The sequence below is a fragment of the Peromyscus maniculatus genome, chromosome 4 (assembly GCF_049852395.1).
Source record: "Peromyscus maniculatus bairdii isolate BWxNUB_F1_BW_parent chromosome 4, HU_Pman_BW_mat_3.1, whole genome shotgun sequence".
Taxonomy (NCBI): domain Eukaryota; kingdom Metazoa; phylum Chordata; class Mammalia; order Rodentia; family Cricetidae; genus Peromyscus; species Peromyscus maniculatus.
In genome coordinates this window covers 145,761,005-145,785,827 of record NC_134855.1, presented here as the reverse complement: position 1 = coordinate 145,785,827, position 24,823 = coordinate 145,761,005, and the positions used below count along the sequence as shown (strand labels likewise).

Below are 24,823 nucleotides of genomic sequence, written 5' to 3'. Positions count from 1 at the left end.
TTAAAGAAAGGGTTAGGATTTTTCATGACCTTTAGTTTATTTTATGGTGTTCTTTATGATATAATCTTTCATCTTCTCATACAACCCTCAGAAAAAGCTATATTATTCCATTGGCATTTTAGGACATAGATGGAAACAGGGCAGAGTAAAGGGTGGTAAAGGTCAAGGGGACTTTGTTTTATTATACAACCCCAAGCCCAGAATATTCATCCCTCAGTCTCAACTAGAGAAGAATAGCAGTGCTATGTCTCAACTCTCCAAACTTACACCTTCAGCTTCTTTTCCCACAGTTTGAAAGAGTTTAAAAGACTGAGCAACAGCCAAGATTTTTTTCACTGAACTATGTAACTTCAGATTTTCCTCTAACAATTGCTATTTCATTATGTCCCTGTTCAGCCACCATAACTAGGTTTGGGCATGGTGTGTTCTTGGGTCCCTTCTGATACTGCTGAGCAGGTATGGAGAAAATAACAGTGCCATGACAAATGCTGATAAATGAATGAGGAAAATCCTATACATGGCTATATATAATATCTGTGGACGATTTTTATAAGCACTCAATCTTCAGATGTCAAGTGCTAAAGGCCAAGGGCAGCATCATCTCTGCACCCTTTCAGCTTCTCCACTTTGATTCTAATCTGAGTCCATCTGACACATGGTGGATATATAAAATTGCATGAGAAATGACTAGGGTCTGGGCTGTGGCCTTCTACAAAGACCTAAGATCTATGTAGGACTGCATGTCTTGTCAAGACCTGTACAGCCACAAGAAGGATGGAAGGATGGAAGCTCCTTGTCTATCATCTATCATATGCTTGGGTGAGTGATAGAAAGAATTAGTGATACCTGCTCCAAAAGTGATGCAGTAGCCTCCAAGATGGCAATTTACTTGTCTCAGGTCAAGCAACTAAACTTGGAGACAGGATTTGAAGCCAGGTGTCTGATTCTCATGATTTCAAGCAAACTTCTTCAGGATATGCAAGAGAACCTTTCAAGCAGAATTGGGCCAGTGTGGCTCACAATTTCCTACTTAGAGAAGGCAATTTTTACATCTCTCTTGGATTCCTGTACTACATGTGACTTGTTCTTCTGTGGCTAAGGAAGCCATGAACATATCACCTTCTCTCCCAATAAGGCCCCAGTCTTAGCATCTGCAAAATGAGGGCATCTCTCTAAAGAAGGGCCATTTACTGTCCCTGTCAGTTCCTGTAGGAGAGAGGATTCATTACAGAGAGAAAAATGCTAAATGAAATGGCTTACTTCATGCTTAGACTTGCCAAAAGATGGCACATTTACAAAAAGTCATTGTCTTGCCTGTTGTCTTTGGACAATGGTTTTAGTCCATCCTTAATGGACAAGACAGAGCTGTTGGTGACACTGGCCCCTTATCTCATGCTTCATTATTCTGAGGCTTCACTTCAGCACCTACTCCAAGGGGGCTGCTTTAATGGGATCGTTAGAGTGTTTACTAGATTAAAACTGTAGCTGTCTTCTGCAAAGCAACTCTGCAAATGGCTTTATGGGTTTCCGGATTTATTTTGTCTCAATGACTCGGCTCAGTTTGCAAATCAAATCAAAGCTGATTTTTCTAACTGCCACTCCTGCGCACCCAGCAGGAGTCTGCAGAGCCAGCTGCATTCTCCTAAAGGCTGGTGCCAATGGTGAGGCTGCTGCTATTGCCTGCTGGTGGCTAGTGTGGCTACAACCAACTGCCAGAAGACAGGTAAATATGCACACACTTGACCCTATTCGAGCAAGAGAGCAGGAGGACAGGCCATAAGAAGTCAATTTTCTTTCTAAAAGGAGAAAAGATAAGATTATGTGGCCTCAAGGATTGATCAGCAGGAGTTATAAGAAGCTAATGCACAGTGATGTTTCCAACTGAAGTGTCCAGAGGAACTCTTGGCCACTGGTGTGTCCAATGTAGAAAGAGCTCCCTGAGGGAGTAGTGAAACTCTTGTCCACATGAACCACAAGTAGAGAATGACCTACTTTTTTGTTCGTGGGAATTATAGATCTCACAGCTGTTCCTCTACTTCACCTTTCTTCCATCCTCTGATAGCACAGTCCTGATATATAGTTTACGCTAAAAAAAAAGTGGACAAGAAAAAAATAATAACCTAGGATCCCTCTACCCATTGATCAGATAAATAAGAAAAACAATAATCCAGGATCAGCTATCCATTGATCCATTCATACAGAAATATCTATCTGTCCATCCGTCCACTGACCCGACAAAGCATTCTCATATTTGTTAAACAAATATTATTGAGCATCAATGTGTGCTAAGATCTGGGGACACAGTGATCATTAAAATAGATACTTATGTTACTTGGCATCCAGAAAGATGGTAAATATAAGACATACAGATAAGAGCATGCACGTTTACAAGTTAAGATGAGTTCTACAATCAAAGTGGAAATTTTGTGAATGTATGTTACTTTGGTGGTCAGGATGGTCTCTTCAGCAAGTAAGATTCAAGCTGCAACTTAAAAGATATCTGTATGGTAAGCTGATACATATAGTGGCCAGATACATACGGTTGCTCATAGTGAAAAGAAGGTCCTGAGATTAGAAGCAACTTCACATAGTTGAAGAGCTAGAAGAGGAGCTCAAGAGAAAGCTCACTTGGTAATGCTCTTGCTTTGCAAGCAAGAAGTCACGAGTTCAGATCCCTATAATCTGTGATAAAAAGCTAAGTCCAGTGGTGTGCACATGTAACCCCAGTGATGGTGATGTAGAAGATGGAGATAGGTAGATCCTTAGATTATTGTGGGAAAGCTAGCCTGGCCTACATGAAAAACTTTCAGGCCAATGAGAGGTTGTGTCTCAAACAAAAGGTGAAAGGTATTTGAAAATTGGCCTTTAAGCTGTTCCCTGACTCTCACACTTGTATCATGCACATGTGCACTCTCCCCCATAGATAAATAAATAGTGTTTTTTTTTAAAAAGAACAAAACAAAACAAACTAGGAAGACTCAGTGGGTAAAGGGGCTTGCTTTGTCCTTTGATTAACTGCTACTAAGTCCAACAACTTGAGTTTGATTCCTAGAACCCACATGGTAGATGGGAGAGCACAAACTCCTTCAAGTAGCCCTCTGATCTCCATACATGTTCTGTGACACATGTTAGCCTCACTCTACACACCACAAAATAAATAAATAAAAGGTAATTCTAAAAAATAATTGAACAAATACTATGTGCTGGAGTGCAGTCAATAAATGGGAAGAAGCCTGAATGGGGACAAAGGGTAAACAGAAGTCATAGAATTCAGGAAAGACTGGTAGGGACCAGCATGGTGATGAAAGCAGTAAAGTTCAGAAGGGTACAAGAGGGCCCATCAGATTCTGAAAGTGGAACTGTCTGGTGTAGTTCTGCAACTGAGTGACATGATCAGAGATTATTATCTACTTGGCCTCCTCTGCCCCAGCCCAGAGGGCATGTATTCAGCTATTTGGACATCTCTTCCAGCATCTACAGCTGGAACTGTCTTCTACCACTGAGGCTCATACTTCTTCCATGTTTTGTCTCTTATTTGAACTTCAGCACCTCTGAATTCTAAGGATCTCATTCCAAGTTCCCATATACTCTCCAGGAAAGCCAAGAACCACTTAAAATTAAATTAGTCTTTTGACTATTTTATACATATGAAGAAACACATTCTGGTTACTCACTCAGCCTATCCCTTCTTATCTCCCTCCCATCTCAACCTCCTTCCCCAACAAGTTCCCTTCCAAGATTCATGGCATTTGGGTTGATTTTGTGACTCATTTAGTTTTACCAGGGTCATTTCTGTGTTCATTGGATTGGAACTGTCCATTAGAGCCTGGTGGGTCACAAGGGGCTACACAATTAAAGGCAATAGCTCTCCTTTCCCTTAACTTATCATTAGCAACAAAGAGTTCTGCAATGAGCGTTAGCTATCTCACCATCCTCCTCCATTCATGCCTGACTATTGATGGGTCCATTCTTGTGCAGACCCAATGAAAGCACACACAGTTGCTGTGGCTTCCTGATTGTAATGACTGTCTCTTGCCTAGATGGCATGTCCCATCTTCCAGCTCTTACATTCTTTCCACCCCTTTTTCTACAATATTCACGGATCCCTAGCAGGGCTTTTAATTATGTTTAGCTTTCATTTCCCATAAGTTGCTCAAGTTGAACCCATCCCGAATCTTCCAAAGATCAGCTCCATTTAATGATTCTATACTATCTCCCTTATTTCTCACATTAAAGCAAAATAAAATAAAAAATAATAAGTACCAAAATTTAAATCGATCATCTTTGCATGTTGGTTTTCTACTGCCTTCTTTTCAAAGTCTGCATTTTTTTGTTTCTAAACTAAAACAGTGTTTATTTACCCATTATTGCTGTGTTTCTCTCCACAGCTCTGAGCAGGTCTGTTACCAGGACTGGACTGTGCTCTGCAAAGGAATTCTGGAGTGTTCTGGAATCTCTCACACTTTGAACAACTCTAGTAGCATTGTGCTGCCCCTCAACATGATGGTATAATCTTTCCAGGAGTCTTGTTGGAGTTAGAGGCAGCAGAAAGAGGCTTTGGGTTTGGCACCCAGTTCCTCATATCAGGTTGGCACAGCCTCAGGATGTGACTAAGAGCTTACAACCAGAGCTTTCTCAACTCTGGTCTGAGGTTCACCTTTGTTACTTCTTCTGTAACTACCTTAGAGACTGTGGTAGAGAAGGAGCCAAAGTCTGATGAAGACTAGGCTGTCTTTTTACTATGAGCTAAGACAACTTCAGAGAAATGTGTATTCACTGTAGATCTAGTCTTAGTTCAACTCTGCCTGGAAAAGACTCTTGCTTAGCCCATCCCATTCGCTTTTACAACATTTTTTAGTTTTTTTTTTTATTTTATAATTTAATTTAATTTTATATATCAGCCACAGATTCCCCTGTCCTCCCTCCTCCCGCCCTCCCACCCTATCCCCAGCTCACCCCCCATTCCCATCTCCTCCAGGGCAAGGACTCCCCTGGGGATTCAGCTCAACCTGGTAGATTCAGTCCAGGCAGATTTAGTCCCCTCCTCCCAAGCTGAGCAAAGTGTCCCTGCATAGGCCCCAGGTTCACCAAACAGCCAGCTCAAGCACTAAGAACAGGTCCAGGTCCTACTGCCTGGGGGCCTCCCAAACAGCTCAAGCTAGTCAACTGTCTCACTTATCCAGAGGGCCTGATCCAGCTGGGGGCTCCTCAGCTATTGGTTCATAGTTCATGTGTTTCCACTAGTTTGGCTATTTGTCCCTGTGCTTTCTCCAATCTTGGTCTCAACAATTCTCGTTCATACAATCCCTCCTCTTTCTCACTGATTGGACTCCTAGAGCTCCACCTGGTGCCTGGTCATGGATCTCTGCATCTGCTTCCATCAGTCATTGGATGAGATTTCTAGCACGACAGGGTGTTTGGCCATCCTATCACCAGAGTAGGTCAGTTCCAGCTTTCTCTCTACCATTGCCAGTAGTCTATTGTGGAGGTATCTTTGTGGATTTCTGGGGATCTCTCTAGCATTTTGCTTCTTCCTATTCCCATGGGGTCTTCATTTATCATGGTCTCTTTTTCCTTGTTCTCCCTCTCCCTGAGCACTAGAACATGCCTCTAAATACTTGTCTCAGGCTCTGCTTCTAGAGATAACAGGGAGACACAAATTAGAGCTACTGAGTATGTAACGTAACAGGTAATGGTTTTAGGGTCAATACAGAATGACCCCAAATGAGTACTTAGGGCTGAAATACATGATAATTGTCTGGCTCTATGGGATTCATATAGATGACCATGGACAATATAGAGAACCCAAGGTCACGAACAAGACAACAGCAAGTTACTTTATCACTGGAGTGTGGGCCTGTGTCAGGCATGTGATTTCCCTCCAGATATGGAATGTCTGTCAGCAGATGCCCAAGGAAGATGCCAAAATGGCTGAAAGGTAGATATTCATAAAGAGATAGTGATGACATATTTCTGGGACTTTATAAATGCCTGATTCCTGTGGAATTCCCAGCATCAAATTTCCCTCTGCAAAAACATATCTATAGCAAAATCCCACCAAAAAGAAATTTGATCTAGGTAGTAAAAAAGGAACGGGATGAGTCAGGTATCTTTCCTTCATTTCAGTGTCTTATAGGCAATACATGGATTCAGGCAGCATTTGCTTTTGATTGATCCTGGGATGTTTCAAGTGTTGTGATTGGTATGGAGTTAACATGAACCAAGCATGAATCTCCTTCCCTTAGCCCTAGTGTTGTATTTCAAGAATCTTTCTTCTCTGGGACTGTAATGAGGGATGGCTCCCTGAACAATGATAGGTTGGCATTTTGTGTTAGGTAGTTCTCTACCTTTTTCCCAAGTAGTGATGGAGTCTAGTTTTTGGGAGGAAGTGTTGAATCTCAATGTACTACAGAAGTAGGATGTGGATGCTGGAAATGCCCTTAAACATATTGCATGTGCTTAATCAGCTAGGATTTCACACATTCATCCATGCATCTCTACCATTTCACACACTTACACTTTACCTGTGCTACTAAAGAAAGATTCTAACCTAAGGTAACACAAGAGGAGACACAGTTATACTATGGAGAGATAGACAGCATGTCTGTTATAGTTCTTCTAATGTCATTGCCATTCTCCATCTGACCAGCAATGTGTCCTTGGAGAAGCCAGCATAGTAGCGTTCTATACATCTGAAGACTGTGGTCCTGAGACTGGTGGGAAAGCACAGTAAGTCTTATATATCGTCCCATCACCCTTCCATGTACGTGTTGCCTCTTAAGTCACATGTTCCCAGTTCTCAGGTAAAACGGACCTAGTAAAGAACTCTTTGGAGGTGCTTATGTCTCAGTGTGTCCCTAGAACCCACAGCAGGGAGAGCACTCATCTTGGTTATTTCCTTGTATAGAATGAAAAAGTACTGGGAAGCCATGAGTATTACCATGACAAAGGAATTTTCTCTGTATTTTTTTTACCCCTCTCTGGCTGCCTACTTATGTGGGATACTTCAGACACCCAGCTTCCTGATTTCTGTCTAGAGCCCCAGTGCTACCCAATTGATGATGTTCTTCCTTCTATATTATCTGTTTTCTTCAGTGGTGAAGCCTGCCAAGGTCTGTGATTTGTGTCACTTTTGTCTGCAGGCCATCAATTCTCCCTGCCTCAAGACTATTTTATCTCTTTCCACTGAGTCATTTGAGTTCCTTAGAGGGAACAAGTTAGGGACATGCCAGCTCAGGGACTTCTTATCATCAAGAGTCTCAATGTTCCATCTTCTTCCTGTAACATCCTTTTGGTGCCTACATATGCAGCTGAATTTTTAGAATTTAGAAAAGTTCTCAGTGGTTTTGGAGTGTACCTTGGTAGCTATATTTCTCCTCACCCCCATTTCTTTCTTTCTCTGTCTCTCTTTATGTCCTCTTACTCACTCACTATCTCTCCTCTTCTACCCACATGTATGTGACTCCTTTGTTTGTACACATGTGCACATATTCACATATATACATATATAACTTGAGTCATTGCTTTTTTGTCTATTATATCTATGATGATATGTATAACTATATTTATAAATTTTATACCCTTGGAAGTAAACTGTGAAATTGTGTATGCTATGAATAAATGCAGAGAACAGAGCTCAATTTTGTTTCTGGTGTATTGGTGGGGGAAGCTCTTGCTGAAAATATCAATTCTGTAAGAAAAAGATAAACCTGATTTCTAACCATTCAACCTTGTAATAGGTTAAATGATAACAAACCATTCATTGATTTTGTTTTTTAAAAAAAAGTAATAAACAGAAACATGTACCAATTGAAAGAGCCAGGCAATTCAATTATAATTAGGAAAACAAAAGTGATGAGCCTGAACAATGCTGCCTTCGTGTTTTGGGGGATAAGTGTTGAAATGCGAAGGACATAACAATGCAGTGTCTGCTTTCTCGTTTTAAAGGCAGCAATACTAATCACCTCATACTTGAAAGCCATGTGCCAACTGAATAAAGTACAAAACCTCAACTACAGGTCTAATAGACAAGCTTAAAGACAAATACCCCACAAACATAAACACAAATAAAATGAATGTATACATGTATATATACAGAATAAAAATTTAAAGTATTTTACATTCACTGTAAAATCCATCTATCCATCCAGTAAATATGCTTGGAGTTATTATACTTTAAGCTCTATGTTATGAACATATTCTTTGGAGATACATGATGTAGATGCAAATGACCCCAACAAAAATAATTATTTCCTTTTTGTTTTAGACACCGTTGCCTAAACTTCCCTTGTGGGAACACAGGAACAATGCTTGTATTGCTGAAGAACAGCTAGAGTCAGACAAGGACAGGTCTACATACCTTTTGTAGCCAGACGCACACAGTTGATTTTTGTTTCCTGGGAACAACAAAAAGAATGAGACAGCAATTAATTAATTGTTGATTATATAAGGACTATTATATAAAACTACTTAGAGATTTGTACATATACATATGTATGTACATGCATTTAATTATAATTTAAAATTTGTCCTTTCCATTTTCCCCCTATTGGGATCACCTTTGAATTTCAGCTCTTTATTTCCTCTCAGGCTTAGAACATATGTTGTTCTGTTTGTTTCATGGCACCTACTACCTCATAAACCTTTTCACCAGTCAGAGCTACTTTATAAATATTCCAGCACTCAGAAAGTTTAGCAATGTTCAGTGGTTATGTGAGAATTTACAGGGTATGTTGTTCTCCGGTGTGAATTAGCAGGTGGACCCCAGCCTTCCTCTGGAAACTTTGTTATAAGCAGCAATGCATCTACTTGGACAGACTGAATGGACACTTGACAAGAGTCAAGGCTGTGTGACATGTGTTATTGTTATGAACCAAACCACAAAGTTCATGTTCCAAAAAGTTGCTTTGGTCCTGAAATCTTTGATGTGTTTCATTGTCTTTATGATTAAAGCTTTCTCCCTCCCTCCCTCCCTTCCTCTCCCCCACCTCCCCTCCACTGTGTGTGTGTGCGCGTGTGTGCGTGCGTGTGTGTGTCCCTGTCCTGGTCTCTGTCCCTCTTTCTGTGTGTGTGTGTGTGTGTGTGTGTGCGCATATGCCTCTTTGTCTTACTATCTGTGTGTCTATTACTTTGTATATAAAATCTTTACTGGGTGAACTCTTAGCTGTTTCCCAAGAGAAAAGGTTCCATAAATCTGTGACATTGCTGGCATGCTGTGGAGTTACAGCAAAATGTGCTCATAAGGAGAATCATCTTAGCCTTCATTACCGGAATTCATTTGCCAGGAGGTCCTGGAACCAGTGGAAATCCCATCTGACTGAATTACAGTTTGAAGGCAATGTAGCAAAGAAAGTAAAAATGCACAAGGAATGCAAAGGTGTGAGATGCCAAACCAAGTATCTTTCAAGAACCCATAGCTTATTATAGGATCCATTCTTTCTTGAAGGCATTTGGGTCCATCAGGTTAGAAAGACTGTGTTGCAATAATAAACCCCACAGACTTCAATGGATAGAAACAGCAAAGGCTACTGGTACTCTACTCAGACTACCACTCACACGTAGGTGTATGGATGGGTCTGAGATGGTGGTAGAGTGGCATGTAAATCACTTACTTACTCTAAATGATCAAGGAAGCTGCTCAATCCATTTTAACCCAAAGGGAACAAAGGCTGAAAAGGCAAACCCTAGAAATTGAATGCTTTGAATCAGAAGTGACACTCTCAATTCTACTCCTGTTTCATTGACTAGAACGAATAATATGGCCACACCCAATTTCAGTGATGAAGGGAAATGGAATCTTCCACATCTTACATCCAGAAGCAGAGAGGAAATGGCAATGTTGTTGGCAGAATCTATTCCATCTATGCACACCCTTGAATGCTACAACTTTGATTAGCTCAAGTACAACTCCTATAATTAAGTCCTGCTTTCCCAACTCTTGTTCCTGCTGCACAGAAAGTTTACCCTTGCTTGCAGAGGAAAAGGGTTGGAATACTAAGAGATAGTTGTCATATCATGAATGTTCTTTGTCAGCAAACTCCCCTAAGATGAGAGTTCAAGTCTTCTGAGTTACCTTGGCTATTCATCCTGGGACACCTTCTGTTTTGTGTCTCTTAGTGTGCAATCATGAGAATAGGAGGGCACAGTCTTTAAGACTATTGCTATTTTCATTACTTATATTGAGCTTCTAGTTACATAGCCAAAGTACATATTTACTACTATGGGTTCTATCTTCTTTGATCTGATTCTAATAACCTATCCTATTTCTATTACCTTCAAAATTTTAGAAAGCATTTTTTCTAACATTTCTTCCCAATTATTAGCCAGTAGTAACCAGGAGAATGCCAGCGGCAGAGCCCTGTGGTATACATATAAGCTCTTGTCCTGACTGACATTCACTTGTACATCAGAACCTTTCAAATAAATAGTTACAAGTTCTCCTGACTGCTCAAGCATTTAGATTTCTTAAATAACTCGAGTACTCATATTTGTTACTTCTGCACAGTAGAGGCTGGAGATGATGGTCAAGTTCATTGCAGATATAGCTCCTCTGCCTACTGCAGTTGCCTAACCCATCAGCCTGAGGTACCTCTTAAAGAAAGAATGTTGGGCTGTCCCAACTTGTTTTTTGGAATGAGTATTTCTTTTTTCATTAGGAAAATGTCCCTGTAAAAAATAACTGCATTTTATAGGATGAAAATCATAAATGTTAAGTTAAACAGTTCATCAAATAATGGTTCAAATATTTGAAGTATTTCTTTTAAGATTACATATGAAAATTGAATCTTGTTATATTTCAAAGAAAAGGTTACTTTTTAATTAAAGAACATAACAAGAAGACAGAAAGAAAAGAATGATAAAAAGGGCATGTAAGAAAGAGAACTGATATCGAAAAGGCTGAAGTTACAGATAAGTTAAAATGTGTACATGATGTTAAAATGAACAAACTAATAGTTTGTTTTTCATATTTGGAGAGAGAGGAACATCTTTAAATTCCTGTTGTTTTTCAGCTCTGGGATTAGTTTAAAAGGCCTGAGATAGTTTGAGAAAATGTGACCCTCAGAAAACTGACGCCCCACAAATGGTAATATCACATTGACCACCCCTGAGCAACTGAAGAGTGGGAGAGGTGTAAGACAAGAGTCAGGGGCCCGTCAACTTCATATAAGTGCAAAGGAAAAAGATTTGGAAAACATTATATAAGGAAACTTGCCATTTTATGCATGGTAGTTGCATATAACAGTGGGCGAAGGTTGGATGAAACCAAGACTGTTGGAGTAATTTGAAAATATAGTCATTCTTTGATATCCAGGCTAGATGGTGTCCAGAACCCCATGGATATCAAAACTACAGATGTTCAAGTTCCTTAAGTCTGTCCTCCAAATCCACGATTCTGCACCTGTGAATGCAGGCAGGAGACTGACTGTACTTATCTTAACCTTAAAGAGATCCAATCCAATCTTGCTACATCTAAGAAGGTGCTCTTACAGAATAACCTTGAACATAGAAACTGACCTTCTGATTAAACATGTTGGATCCAGAGTGAAAACTAAAAGCAATGTGTTTGTCTAACTATACAGGCCTAGTGAAAGAAATGGTGGTACATCAACACAGCAGAACATGAAGAAGTTACTACAACTGAAGTGATTGTGAGGGACATGTAATCACATGGAATGGTTAACATAAGAAATATTAAGTGAGGGGCTGGAGTGATGGCTCAGTGACTAAAAGTATTTGCTCCCCTTGTAGAGGATCCAGGTTAAGTTCGCAGCACCCACACAGGAGCTCACAATGATCTTCACTCCAGTTCCAAGGGATCCAGTGCTCTCTTTTAGCTCTAAAGGGCACTAGGCATACATGTGGTGCACATAGACACATGCATGCAAAGCACTCATACACACAAAATAAAAATTTTAACAAGAAAATATTAAATGAATAAACAAAGTACTATTGTTATTCTAACGAATGGGTAATTCTAAGCGTAAAGAGATCCTGAAAGGAATGTAATTGTTGTACTGTTAATTAGATATGACATACAAAAATACATCTTAAATACAATCTGACAAATTTTCATCAAGTAAGCATACATTTATGACAAGCCCAATTCTTAGAAGACCCAATGTCACCAACATCTCAGATGTCTATTCTATGCTCCTTCTTAGCCCTTCCTTTCTGCAAAAGTGAAGACTAACCTGTTGCTGGAGGGCTTCTCTCCAGTTTCCCCAAGCCCCGCAGTCCCACAATCCACTTATAAAATAATCACTCAGATGCTTATATCACTTATAAACTGTATGGCCATGACAGGCTTCTTGCTAACTGTTCTTTTATCTTAAATTAACCCATTTTTATAAACCTATACCTTGCCACGTGGCTGGTGGCTTACCAGAGTCTTTACATGCTGCTTGTCCTGGCGGTGGCTGCAGTGTCTCTCCCTCCTTCTTTCTGTTTCCCCAATTCTCCTCTCTCTTTGTCCAACCTATACTTCCTGCCTGGTCACTGGCCATCCGTGTTTTATTTATATAGAGTGATATCCACAGCACTAACCTGCCTTCTCTGGGAATTTTTAAAAATGTGTATTCATAGGGGTGGGAATCTTGGATAACTACAAGGGTTTGTTTCATCATCTACTCTTGCTCCCTGTATCATTTGCAAGACTTCCTAACTTGACCTAGAATCATTTTCCCCTTCATGCTTTCAAGCCTGAAAACCAAGCCGTTTCCTTGAACCATACCTTCAACTCTGCACTTGGCAAAGTCTGTTTTCTATAGGGTAGAGCATGTGTCTAGTTACCCTAAGTCTTCCTGACTTTCACAAACATGAAGCTGACATGTTCACTTTTTCCTAAGTTCCTGACAGCTTTAATTCTATAAGCAATTTGTCTTTGTTGGTTAGAATTAGGTAAAGAATTACAAAGCCCTGAGTCACTCCCTTGACCTTCTGGTTGATTGGATTGTCAGCAAGCAAACCGGAGCCGTGCTGGACACTGTAAATTCTATTACATGGGAGGTCTGGCCAGTGTGCATATGTCTAGAGTCCCGATCAGATTAAGAAGCAGGAAGTACTTTTTCTGTACTCAGATTGTAGAAGAACTTGGAGGGTATAGTATTTTCTGTTCTATCTCTACCATACCTTACTCTGGGTCTATAATCTGTGTCGGATAAACACACATTACTTTCTCCTCTTTTAAACCTCACTCATATCCTTCCTGCCATAGACTTGACAATCTTCATGCAGGTGCATGTCACCTTGGGGTAGAACTTATAACAACCTCACCAGTACTTGTGTTGAGACTACCACTCTACTCTAGGCTCTGCCAGAGCTGTGCAAGACTGAACAAGCCACCTTCTCTCTCTGTGACTCTGTTTCCCATAATCAAATGACAGAGAAAAAGCTCCTTTTGTGGAGAAGCTGGATTATCCTGAGGACATTCTCAAATATTGAATCTGGTCTTAGCTACCAGTGCTATTCCTGCCTTTCCAGTATTTTGCATTTCTGATCCTTAATACCACTCTATTGTACCTTGCCTTTTGCAATCAGTTTTTACTCTATTACCTACATTATGTCTACAAATGCCTTTTATTATAAGCCAAGTCTGACTTACCTAATAATATACCCATCCAAACTTTAACAATTATTGCAATTGTCAGATGCCTCTTCAATGTAAGATTTCAGTGCAAGTACCTATGGCATCCAAGTGTACTCAATACTTTTATTCAGGAGGCATAGAATTAAGCTACATCATGCTCCCCAAATCAATAAGCCTTGGAAAAGTGGATAATACTTGCAGTTCTTGCTGTATTATCCCGTTAGATTCTTGATGTACTATAATGAGGCTTTAACTCTGACCTCATAGTTTTCAAATGCTTTTCCCAGTTCCCTATTTTGGGTCTTTGTCTTCTCTAATACTGAAATCCCTCAGTCTGATAGGACTTGACCTTCAGTTTGCAATCTTGAGGTAGTATTTCCAGCTACTCTGGCTTATACCTTACATTTCCTCTAAGACCCAAGAGCCTGATAACTTACTTACCCTTTGTTCATTATTACTTGGTCAGTGCTTCAACAGACACTTACTGAATGATCACTATGTATCTGGCTTTGTTCTGGGTACCACAGCTAAAATGATGAACAAAATAGACATGGTCTTTGCCTTTGTAGGTTGTTACACTTGGGATGAAGATGAACATTTAATGACTGAATAGTTAATTGCAAGTACCATAAGCAATAGGAGTAAAAGGTGTTACATGCTGCAAATGTGTAAAGAAAACAGAGTGGACTGTAGGAGAGAAGGGGGATGCTTTACAGCTTTGAAAGAATGTTCAGTGTAATACCTGGAAGAGAAGTAGGAGTCAGATATATGAAGTGTCAAGGAGGGTTGTCCACACTCAAGAACAGATGTGCCAAGCATTTGAAGTAGGAAAATGAAGAGTTCAGTGAAGATATAAAGAAGTCTGGAGTGGCTATAATCACAACAAATTACTTGGGCCGTGGTGTGAGAAGACGCTATATATAACAGTTTGCTCTATACTTTAAAAGCAAGAGAGTTATATAAACAGGAAGAATGCAAATTTCAGTTTAGCTTTTTTAACATGTCAAAACCGTGTATAGGGGAACAGACTGAGGGTAATAACAAAATGAGATAGAGAAGGTGGTAGAGGAGACTAACTAAGAGATGGGTGGTAAAGGGTTGGACAGGTGGAGTCCTGCAGTGGTCCTGCAACAGTCCTGTAGCCTCCCCTTACCTTTGGAATACAATGCACATTTTGGTTCTGCTTGACTCCAGAGATACTTCATTACCATAGTCCATGCTTATGTATAACAGGGCTTCTCACTTCATTCTTGTTTATAACAGGGTTTCTGGCTCAGACAATCACTGTATCTTTGGCCCAGGTTTCCCACAACTTTAATCCCCTGATCTTTAAGCTGGTCCTTGTCTTCTATGGGATCAATTCCATGAAATAAGTGCTAGGGACATCTTTAAAATAACTCCACTCTTCAAACACCACAATTCTACACATTTTATATCTTTCTATTCTTCAACTAGGCTATGAACACTACAATAACCCCTCCTCCTGATTTTTTCCCCTCAGAAGACAAGATTAAATGACATTTTCCAAGGTTACACAGATGGCAAGCCAGGCTGAAATACAAAATAACCTTTAAGTGACTGGCCTTCTTTTCTTGGTGTCTGCATGCAAACACCCCTTTGCCATTTACCTGGATTTGTTTATTTGTTTTTGATTGTTTTTCTTGAGTCGTATGTAGGCATACAAAGATGGCAGAGAACAAACAGGCTAAAGCAGTTTTATTTAAAGAAATCTGATTTGATTTGACACAGGAAGCTGAGAGGAGTCAGAATGTCAGAGACAGCAAAGTGAAGCATATGTACTCCGGAAACTTTGGGAGACCCAGCACCATTGGGAGGTGGTGAGGAACACTCCTCTGTGGAGAATGCTTAAAGGATGCTTTTTAATTATAGTTTTATTTGGCCAGGGTGGTATTTGACTTAGCTTACTACTAAGCATATGGGCTAGTGCCTGTGAACCCTCAGTCACCAAGGTGAAACTAGAGGGATAACACATTGTGCTAGGTGGACACTGTCCATCGCCACCTTGTAAGATGTTTCTGGATAGCATCAGGCTATGGTTCTTGCAATAGGCAGAACCTGGAGTCCAGCTCTAAGGGAGGAAATTCCTAAGTCACATGTTAGCTTATTCACAAAACTTACCACCAAACTTAAACCTCTCAAATCTTCACTTGAATGTTTTCCCCAGGCGATTCTATTGCTTCAGCTCACCTTCTCTTTGCACCTCCCTTCAGTCAGAGGCTCCCATTAAGGTCAGGGAAGAGCAGCCCAAGTTCATCTTTAATTGCTGCTGTTCCAACCCCATCTTTCTTGACCTGTCATCATTAGCTGCAACCGATCATTCTTTCCCTGACCCCTTTTATGCTCTTGACTTCTGGGTTATTCTGCATTTCAGGCTTCCTACCTGTCTATCTTTTCCTTGTCGCTTTTTTTTTTTTTGGCTAGATATTTATCTCTTGCTTGACCAACAATCTTTGAACATTCAGTCTTCATGGCTCTCAAATTTGTTTCTCACACTGTTTCTCTTGATATTAAGTCTCACATAGCTGTGCACTTGAGATATTTATAATCAAATATGCAGACCTTGAAAAGAATTCTATCCACCCATACGACCTCTACTCCTACATAATCTATCACCAGTCTCAAAGTTTTTTTTTCATGAACTTGCTACTCAGTTATGAAGAAAAAACAAACAAACAAAAGAAACCCAAAAACTTAGATTTTATCATTGATTCTTCTGGTTATATCACCACCTCCTACAGCCAAATGAACATACATCCCTATTGGCTATGAGTAGTTGAATAAATCAGTAACTATATAGCATCAAATATTCCAGCATAGTTTCAGAAACAACACAGGAAAACAAAATTAATCAGTCAATATCTACAACCTCAACAAAATTAACAAACAGAACATTATTAGTATACCACAGTCCCAGTTGGCAACATGGTAAGAGACACACATGAATGAAATGTGTCTATGACTATCAACACAAGCCATCACAGAGGGCAAAAGGTCTCAAAAGTAAACAAATGACAATAAAAACTCAGCATCCATGGTTCAGAATAAACATTCAGTAAATCTATACTGCAGAGACTGGCTAGAAGGGTCAGTGGGTGAAGGTGTTTGCCATCAAGCCCAATGACCTGGTTTAATTCTATGACCCTACATGGTAGAAGAAGAAAAGAGATTCCTGAAAATTGTCCTCTGATCTCCACATGTGTTCACCCCCATGCCCCTTATAAGCATAGGATAAATAATCTTTTAAGTCTTATAGTGCACTATCATGCCAGATCAGAGTGTCTGTGAATTGTAAATTTGGTAAGCTACTTAAAATCTGTACAATAAAATCCTGAATAAATAATAAAGCAACCACATGCAGATAATGGAAGTGTTCCAACCAGAAAAACAAACAGGCAAAGGGGGAAAACAAAGGTAACACAACATTTAACAATGAATTAAATATTCTGGAAGAAACTTTGGTTTATAAAATAGACAAACTAAAAGCAGAAATGTTACAGAAATCAGAGGGAGAAAATGCAAAGAGAGTAAGTTTAACTCATAAGGAAATAAAAAGAAAGAAACAAAATCACTTCAGAATGGATGGTTAATTACAAGGATTTCAAAGTGAAATCTAATAAGCATTTGAAGAGAAAAACCAAACAGTGACTATGAAAATGAAATAAAGAGAAAAATTGAGTCATAAAATGTGGCCTAAAAGTAAGATAAAAATTATACCACACATGCATACATAGATCCCCCTATTAGCCAGAAAAACATTTGGACAGGTAAATAATAATGCAAGAGGTTACTGGAAGTAAAATGTTTGAATCTATGTACTGAAAGAATATATAGAGCTCTGGGGGAAGTTAACTAGGTAATATTAAATGGAGGACATAGCACAATAAAACTACTAGGCCAAAAATCATTTAAGGAGTAGGGGAAAATATCAAATAATTCCCATGTGATAATAAAAACAATGTGTGTTGTGTAGTTACTGGTTGAAATGACCTATAAAAGCCCATTCACTCTGTAGTATAGTCTAATGCTGAAGTTCCTTTGCTGATTTTGATTTTTATTATCCTACAAATGAGGACACAGCAAAAGAGAAAAACAGAAAAAATCATTCATCAACATCTTGAAAGAACCTAGAGTTACTTTTCAACAAAATACTAGTAAATTGAATCCAATAGCTATTGAAAATGATGGCCCCCAAAGTTGAATTGAAATTATTCTAGGAATGCAAGGATGGTTCTGTCATAGAAATGAAATACACCACACAATATCGTCAAAGAGAGATCTTATGCTCATCTCAAAAGATACAAAAATAAGCATACAAACAAAAGACATTTGATAAATCCAACATTCTTTTGTCACAAAATCCCTAAAAAAATAGGTATAGAATTTGCCTCTTCAATAAAATAAAATCAAAATATAAAAAATTCACAGCCAATATCAGACTGGGTGTGAGCAAAGCAGAATGTATTCTCTCAAATGTATTGAATTAAAGAGTATCTATTCTCATCATATTTTATTCTTTTCAAGTCCTGGGGCTTGGACCTGGGGCCTCTGAAATGCTAGGCGAATACTTTACCACAGAGCTACATTACCTTCTCTTTTTTTTTCAACTTTCAAAAATTTGAGACAGATATTTTCTAAGTTGGCCAAACTGATCTTAAAATTCATACTGTAGCTAACCCTGGTCTTGAACTTGTGATCTTCTTGCTCTCGCCTCTTATGTAGCTAGGATTATATATGCTTTCTGGGTTTGCCTTCATCACTCCTATTCAGTTTTGCACTAGAACAGAGAAATCAGACAAGTGAAATACAAGACATACAAATGGAAAGAGGAAATACCAAGTTATCCATTTGCAACAGACTACTATAAACAACACAAAGATTAGGTAAGGAGGAAAGACACAAAGCCAACACACAAAATTGAAACAGTTTTCTAAACCAGTAACTAGCATGCTGAGAAAGAAGCCCCAAAATACAAAAAGGCAATCACCTTTGAAAGCACTTCAAAAACACAGAAATCATTTCACCAAGGAAGTAAAAGACATTTACAATAACTATAACCAAACAGATGAAATTGAAGAAACAAAGAAACAACAACAACAAAAGGCTTTCTATGTTCATGGGTTGGAAGAATTAAAATTGTTAAATTGTCCTTTTTACTCACAGCCCTTTGCACAATTAATGCAATTTTCATTAAAAAGTCAATGCCATTCTTCATATAACCAGGGGAAATCCTAAAGTTCATGTAGGAAAAGGAATCAAACAACAAAAACTATCTAAGGAAAATATGAAAGCTAAAGGCCTCACAACACCAAATATGAAGTCATGCTATAGAAGCCTCATAACCAAAACAACATGGTACTGGCACAAAAAATGGATGTATAGGTTAATGAACAGAATTAAGATCCTAGAAACAAACACATCTGCAAGCAAATGAATCCAGACAAACTCACTCAAACTATGCGTTGTAGAGATGGTGGTTATTTCAATGAATACTGTTGAGAAAATTGGATATTCCTACGTAAAGTCTGAACCTTGACTATTAGCTGTCACACCATATAAAAACCAACTCAGTTGATCAAAGACTAAAGACAAACACAGTACTCTGAAACCACTATAAAAATACATTGGCAGAATATTAAAAAACATTAGGATAGGCTCTCAGTATGCCTTAGTTGTCCATAGTTCTTTATACAGTAATGAGGGCTTTGGGGCTTTTCCTAGCACACTCTGGTATGTCTACCGATGTGTCCTTGTTCATCTCATGCTTAAGTGGTCATGATGGTAAGAAGACTTTATATGTGTAGCATCTGACATTACTAGCAAATATAGTCTTATAGAAAACTTCCTTAGCCTCTGGCTCTTAAAACCCTTCTGCCTTCTCTTTAGCAATGTCCCCTGAGCCTTAGGTAGGGGAATGTTTTGTAGATGTAGCCATTGAGACTGGGCTCCACAACTATGCATTTTGATTGGTTGTGGTTTTCTAAATAGTTGTCCTTTTACACAGAGATGAGTCTAGTCCCTCCCCATTCCTGCTCCCCCCCCAAGGAAACTTCTCTTTGCAACAACAGGTGGAGACCATTACAGAAATACAAACTCTCTGGTTCTTAATGGTGGCTACAATGTAGACACCTGTTTCTACACCCTGCTGACATTATTTTCCTTCAGGTACTCTATTCCTTTAACACATAAGCCCAAATAAATAGTTCCTCCCTTAATCTGTTTCTTGTTAGATGTTTAGTCACAACAATGAGAAAAGTAACTAATATAATACTTTACATAGTACCCCAAAATAAGCACTGATCATCAGAAATCTAAACATTAATACAAATCCACATAAGGCTTAGAAGCAACCACAGCTGGAATCGTTTGTGTCTGGAAATAAAAGGATTTTTAACTATGGCTCAGTGTTGAATGCTGGGAAATAAATCCAAATGATGTATTGGACTGCATTTTATTTGTTGTGACAAAAACACTTTAGTCAAGTCAAAAGATGAGTAACAAACTGAGAAACTTGCAACATCACCCAGAGGACGAGTTCATATCTGTGATGTATAAATAACTTGGAAACTGATTGAGAAAAGGTGTAAAACACTCTGGGACTGGGCAAACGATCTAAACAAGCAACTCAGAAAGTATTTTAAAATGTCTCAGATATAGATTACATCAATTTAACTTGTAGTAAAAAGAAGGTAAGGTAGTGCTACATTGAGAAACAATTTTATATTAAATTTGGTACACATGAAAATTAGACCCTGTGAACTTATGGTAAGGCTGCCAGAAACAGTCCTATAGGTAATGGGGAAAATGGCAATTGGGAACAGAGAGATGGCTCAGTGGATAAAGTGTTTATTCTCCAAGCATTATGTCTGAAGTTCAGATCTATAGAACCACTATAAAAACCAGGCAAGTGTGGCAGACCACCTTTAACCCCGGGGCCTGAGAAGAGGAAAACAAGGGATTCTCAGGTTAGTTAGCTAGACTAGTCTGAATCAGCAAGCTCTATGGTTTCATCTCTTCAATAACTACAGTGGAAAATGATTGAGTCAGATACTGGACATCAACTTGAGACTCAGACATGCGTTCTAGTTTTCCTTCTGTCTGTGATAAATGTGATGGTAAAATGCGACCTGCAGGGAGAGGGTTTATTTAGCTTAAAGGTTACAGACTGTCATTGAGAGAAGCCAAAGGAAGAACTCAAGGCAGAAACCTGGAGGCAGGAACTGAAGCAGAAACCACAAGGAATGCAGCATGCGGCTTACTAGCTTGTTGCCAGGCTCACATCCAGCCACCTTTCTTCTACTGTCCAGGCCCACCTGCTGAGGGATAGTACCACTCACAGTGGGCTAGGCCCTGCAGCATGGATTGACAATCAAGAGAATGCTTCACAGGCCAGTCTGATGGAAGCCATTCTCGAATTGAGATTCTCTCTGCCCAGGTGTATCCAGCTGACAAGGAAGACCAGCCATCACAACATACATGCGCACAGATGTACACAGTTGCCTCTACACAAGTGTATACCCACACACAGACAAACATGAATGTACACATACAAAGAGGAAGAGACAGGAACAGAGAGACACAAGAAGAGACAGAGAGATAGAGAGACAGAGATAGACAGAAAAAGGAAAACAGTAACTGATTCAGCCCACAGGGAAGGAGATTTAGCAACAAGTACCAGAAATGCACAGCAATCAATCATTAGAACATTGGAACTGACCATCTATTTCCTGGCAACTTACCCTGAAGATATACTTCCAACACTACACACACACACACACACACACACACACACACACACACACACACTTATTTGAAAAACATATTCTCTCTCATATATATGTATATATATGTTGGTGTGTCCTACATATGTATTTCTTTATTACAACAATGTTCACAATTTAAAAATACCATAACTTATATGTTCATGTATCAGAGCGAATGATTACCTAAGTGTCACCATTCTGTTTAAAACTTGCAATGGGTTCCCAAACAGAATCCCAACACTTCCACTCCACTTGTCTTGCCCCGCACAGGTACCACCACTGTCTTCTCCAGTTCCTTCTTAGCATTCCCTCTGAGCTACACAGATCTTACTTATATGATCCCACAATGCACCATGTTCTCCTCAGGGCTTTTCTGTTCATTGTCCCCTTTACCTGGCATGCCTTTGGTTCTTCCCCTTCTCATTATTCTCATTCTGTTCTACACTTCCTCAAAGACATCTTCCATGAGAATCCCAATCCATGCCACATTCTACTGATACCATCATCATCACATGAAATTATTTGTATATCATATTAATGTCACTTTCTATAATACCTACTAGAATGTTAAGACTGTGAAAACAGGAGACTTCCCTATCCCTATCATTAATGGTATCATGCCTTAACATACTAACCATGCCACCAATAATGAAAAATTGGCATTCAAATGTTATTTCTGTATCATTAGTGGAGTGAGCTTGAGGAAATTGCTTAAACTTTCTTCTTGAGAGTGAGTGCATCTGTCAAATGAGAACCATGCCCTCTGCACATCTCACTAGGATAAACAGAACTTTGTATGTACCTGAAATAGGGATACACGTGTACCTACATGATTGTAACAAGTTAATGCTGAGATTATTCCCAGGATGCTGGCAAAGATTCCCTATTTTTGTCAGAAAAATAGCCCATGCTTTTTATGATGGTAGGCAAGGCTTCCATCGTCTAGTCTCTGCCCCTTGCCTTCTCTCCAAGTCTCACAGACAACCTCACTAAATCTCCACAAACATAGCAGGGAGTCCTTCCATTTTTGGACTTTGGTCCATATGCTGAATGTATCTGACATACCTTCTCCTAACTCATTTTCTGTGGAAAATAGACACTTAGACTTCCATAGTCAACTCAAATGCTGCTCTTCTGCAGCTCTTCCCATCTGCCTCCAAGTAATATCCTGAGTCTTCTGATGCTGTGATTCCTGGAACAGTTTATTGTTCACATTTGTTTTCATGGCTGTCTTCTCTACTGGACTATGAGCTCCCTGAGGACAGGGCTGTATCTCATTCATCACCTACTGACTCAGAGAAAGCCCTTAGTAAGTGGCTGTTGGACCATTGTTATCATCATCAAACTTCCCTTACACAGCTGGGGACTTTATGAGACAGAGGAAGACATACTTTAAAGAGTAAATGTGCGTGTGGGGTGAGGGCTGGGGGGAACTGTAATGAAGGCACAGTTTGCATCTTAGTTGGTTTTCTAGCACAAGAAGGGAACTGGGCAATCTATAAACCGCCTTCCAAGGCTGTAGTTCATAGTTCCCATTCCCCAGCAACAGGAACTCAGGGCTATGTATTGGTCATAAAATTTATCCCCTAATTACGATGTCAGAAGTGTGTTTCCTCTGAGCATCATGGAGAAGGGCTTAAGCTTTCCAGCAAGAGGCAGAGACTCCTAGATCTGAAGCAGCTTAAGCCGGAGCTGCCCTTCATGATTCCCTGCACAACATGTGCTTGACCTTAATGATCCCTGCTCTCTGAAAGCAATCTAGGGAGCTGTAATTACTAATTGATGTTTGTAAAGTCTTTGAAATTCTCAGGTGACAGATGTAATCAAAGGCCAATTTATTATGATAATTGTTATTAGTACAGCTTCTCATTAGTTTTGGATGTTAACTGCAGGGCCGGCAGGTGTTCTAAGACAGCACAGGGGAGCAAGCCTGGCCATGTCTACTAGGAAAAGGAGAAAAAGTGTGGCATGGGGGCTTAGGACAACTTTAAGGGACTCTTGTTGACTTTGATCCTGCAACATTTCTCTACAAAGCCCCTTTGTGGAGTGGAGCCCCAAGGTGAAGAGAACAATAAATGCAGAGGCCATCCTGAAGTTTTGTAAGGGGCCATGTCAAAACAACAGCTCAGTCTTGATTCTGGAATGTATGACTTCTCAGAGTCTTGCCTGGTTCATGTGAAATGAAAACACAGCAACACCCTGTGCTTGCTGTGGTTGGAGGGTGTTTCTAAGGTAAGAAATCATGGTTGTAGGAATTTTAAAAAAAATAGTGACTTGTTAGTTTTCCAGTTGAGATATAAGGATATCTGAAATACAATGGTGGCACTGGAGCTAAGAAAACATGGATTAGAGAGAAGTTTAAAGTAAAGCACAAATAGGATTTGGTAATGACTGGACATGGAAAGGGGTTTGAAAATCCTTGGGCAGCCTGAACTTCACTGAGCAAAGGAAGGCTGAGGGTGGAATTTGGAGAGGACAGAACAACAGATCATTAAAAACCATCTGCTACATGAACATAGCAATGAATTGACTCCTGATGATACACTGCTACACCCACACATCAGTGCCCCCCTCAACCCTCAATGGAGAACCTGTGTGTTGCCGTAGATGTTAATTAACATGGAGATCCACAACCGGACAACATGCAGAAATCGAGGGACTTGGGGTGCTCCGGCCTAAGCGGGGTGCGTTTATCATACCCCTCTCCTCTAGGGTTAAGGATTTACATGGAAGCAGGGGTGAAAGAGCCAGAGGGGCTGGGCTACTTGAAGAAAAGGGGGGTTTTCCAGGCACAACAGGGCAGATGTGCATGTGAGCTCACAGAGGCGGTGGCAGCATGCACAAGATGCGCCCAAGCTCTAGCTGGACAGACATCTCAGCACAGAGGAGGGGAGCAGAAACAAAGTCCCACCTCTAGCCAGATAGAAATCTCAGCACAGAGGAGGGGAGCAGAAACAAAGTCCCACCTCTAGCCAAGAAGCTAGGGCATTTGATACCTGCTGGGCGAGGGAAAACCAGTTTTCTTCAAAGGAGTGACCCTGGGTAAATCAAGCACATCCAGGGCAGGGCGATGCTTAAAAGTAAGTGGCAAAAAAAAAAAAAAAAAAAAAAAAAAAAAAAAAAAAAAAAAAAAAAAAAAAAAAAAAAATTGGGCTCCATGGATTTCTTTCCCTCCTTCCTCCTCTTCCTTCCTTCCTTCCTCCCTCCCTCCTTATCTCCTTTTTCCTTTTTTGATAGAAAGAACATGAAGAACATGAATTTGGATGGGAAGGGAAGGAAAGAATCTGGGAGGAGCTGGGTAAAGGAAAGAATATCATAAAATTATATTGCATGAAATTCTTAAAGAGTAAACACAAGCTTGAAAAAAACACACTCACTATCTGTTGTTTCGTCGAGTCTCTTAGAGGTTTGTTTCATTTCAGTCTTTTTATTTTGTCAGCTAATAAAGTTTTGAGTT

At 39.7% G+C, this 24,823-nt stretch overlaps 1 protein-coding gene across 7 annotated transcripts in view; it reads right to left on the bottom strand.

The window, feature by feature from the left end:
- Ptprt (protein tyrosine phosphatase receptor type T) overlaps positions 1-24,823 on the bottom strand; it is a 1,096,883-nt gene that overhangs the window by 197,028 nt on the left and 875,032 nt on the right. For all 7 annotated transcript variants that reach the window (XM_042276726.2, XM_042276732.2, XM_042276733.2 and 4 more), the window contains exon 13: positions 8,360-8,396. In XM_042276726.2, coding sequence (XP_042132660.1) covers positions 8,360-8,396 — 37 coding nt within the window. The remainder of the gene's footprint in view (positions 1-8,359; positions 8,397-24,823) is intronic.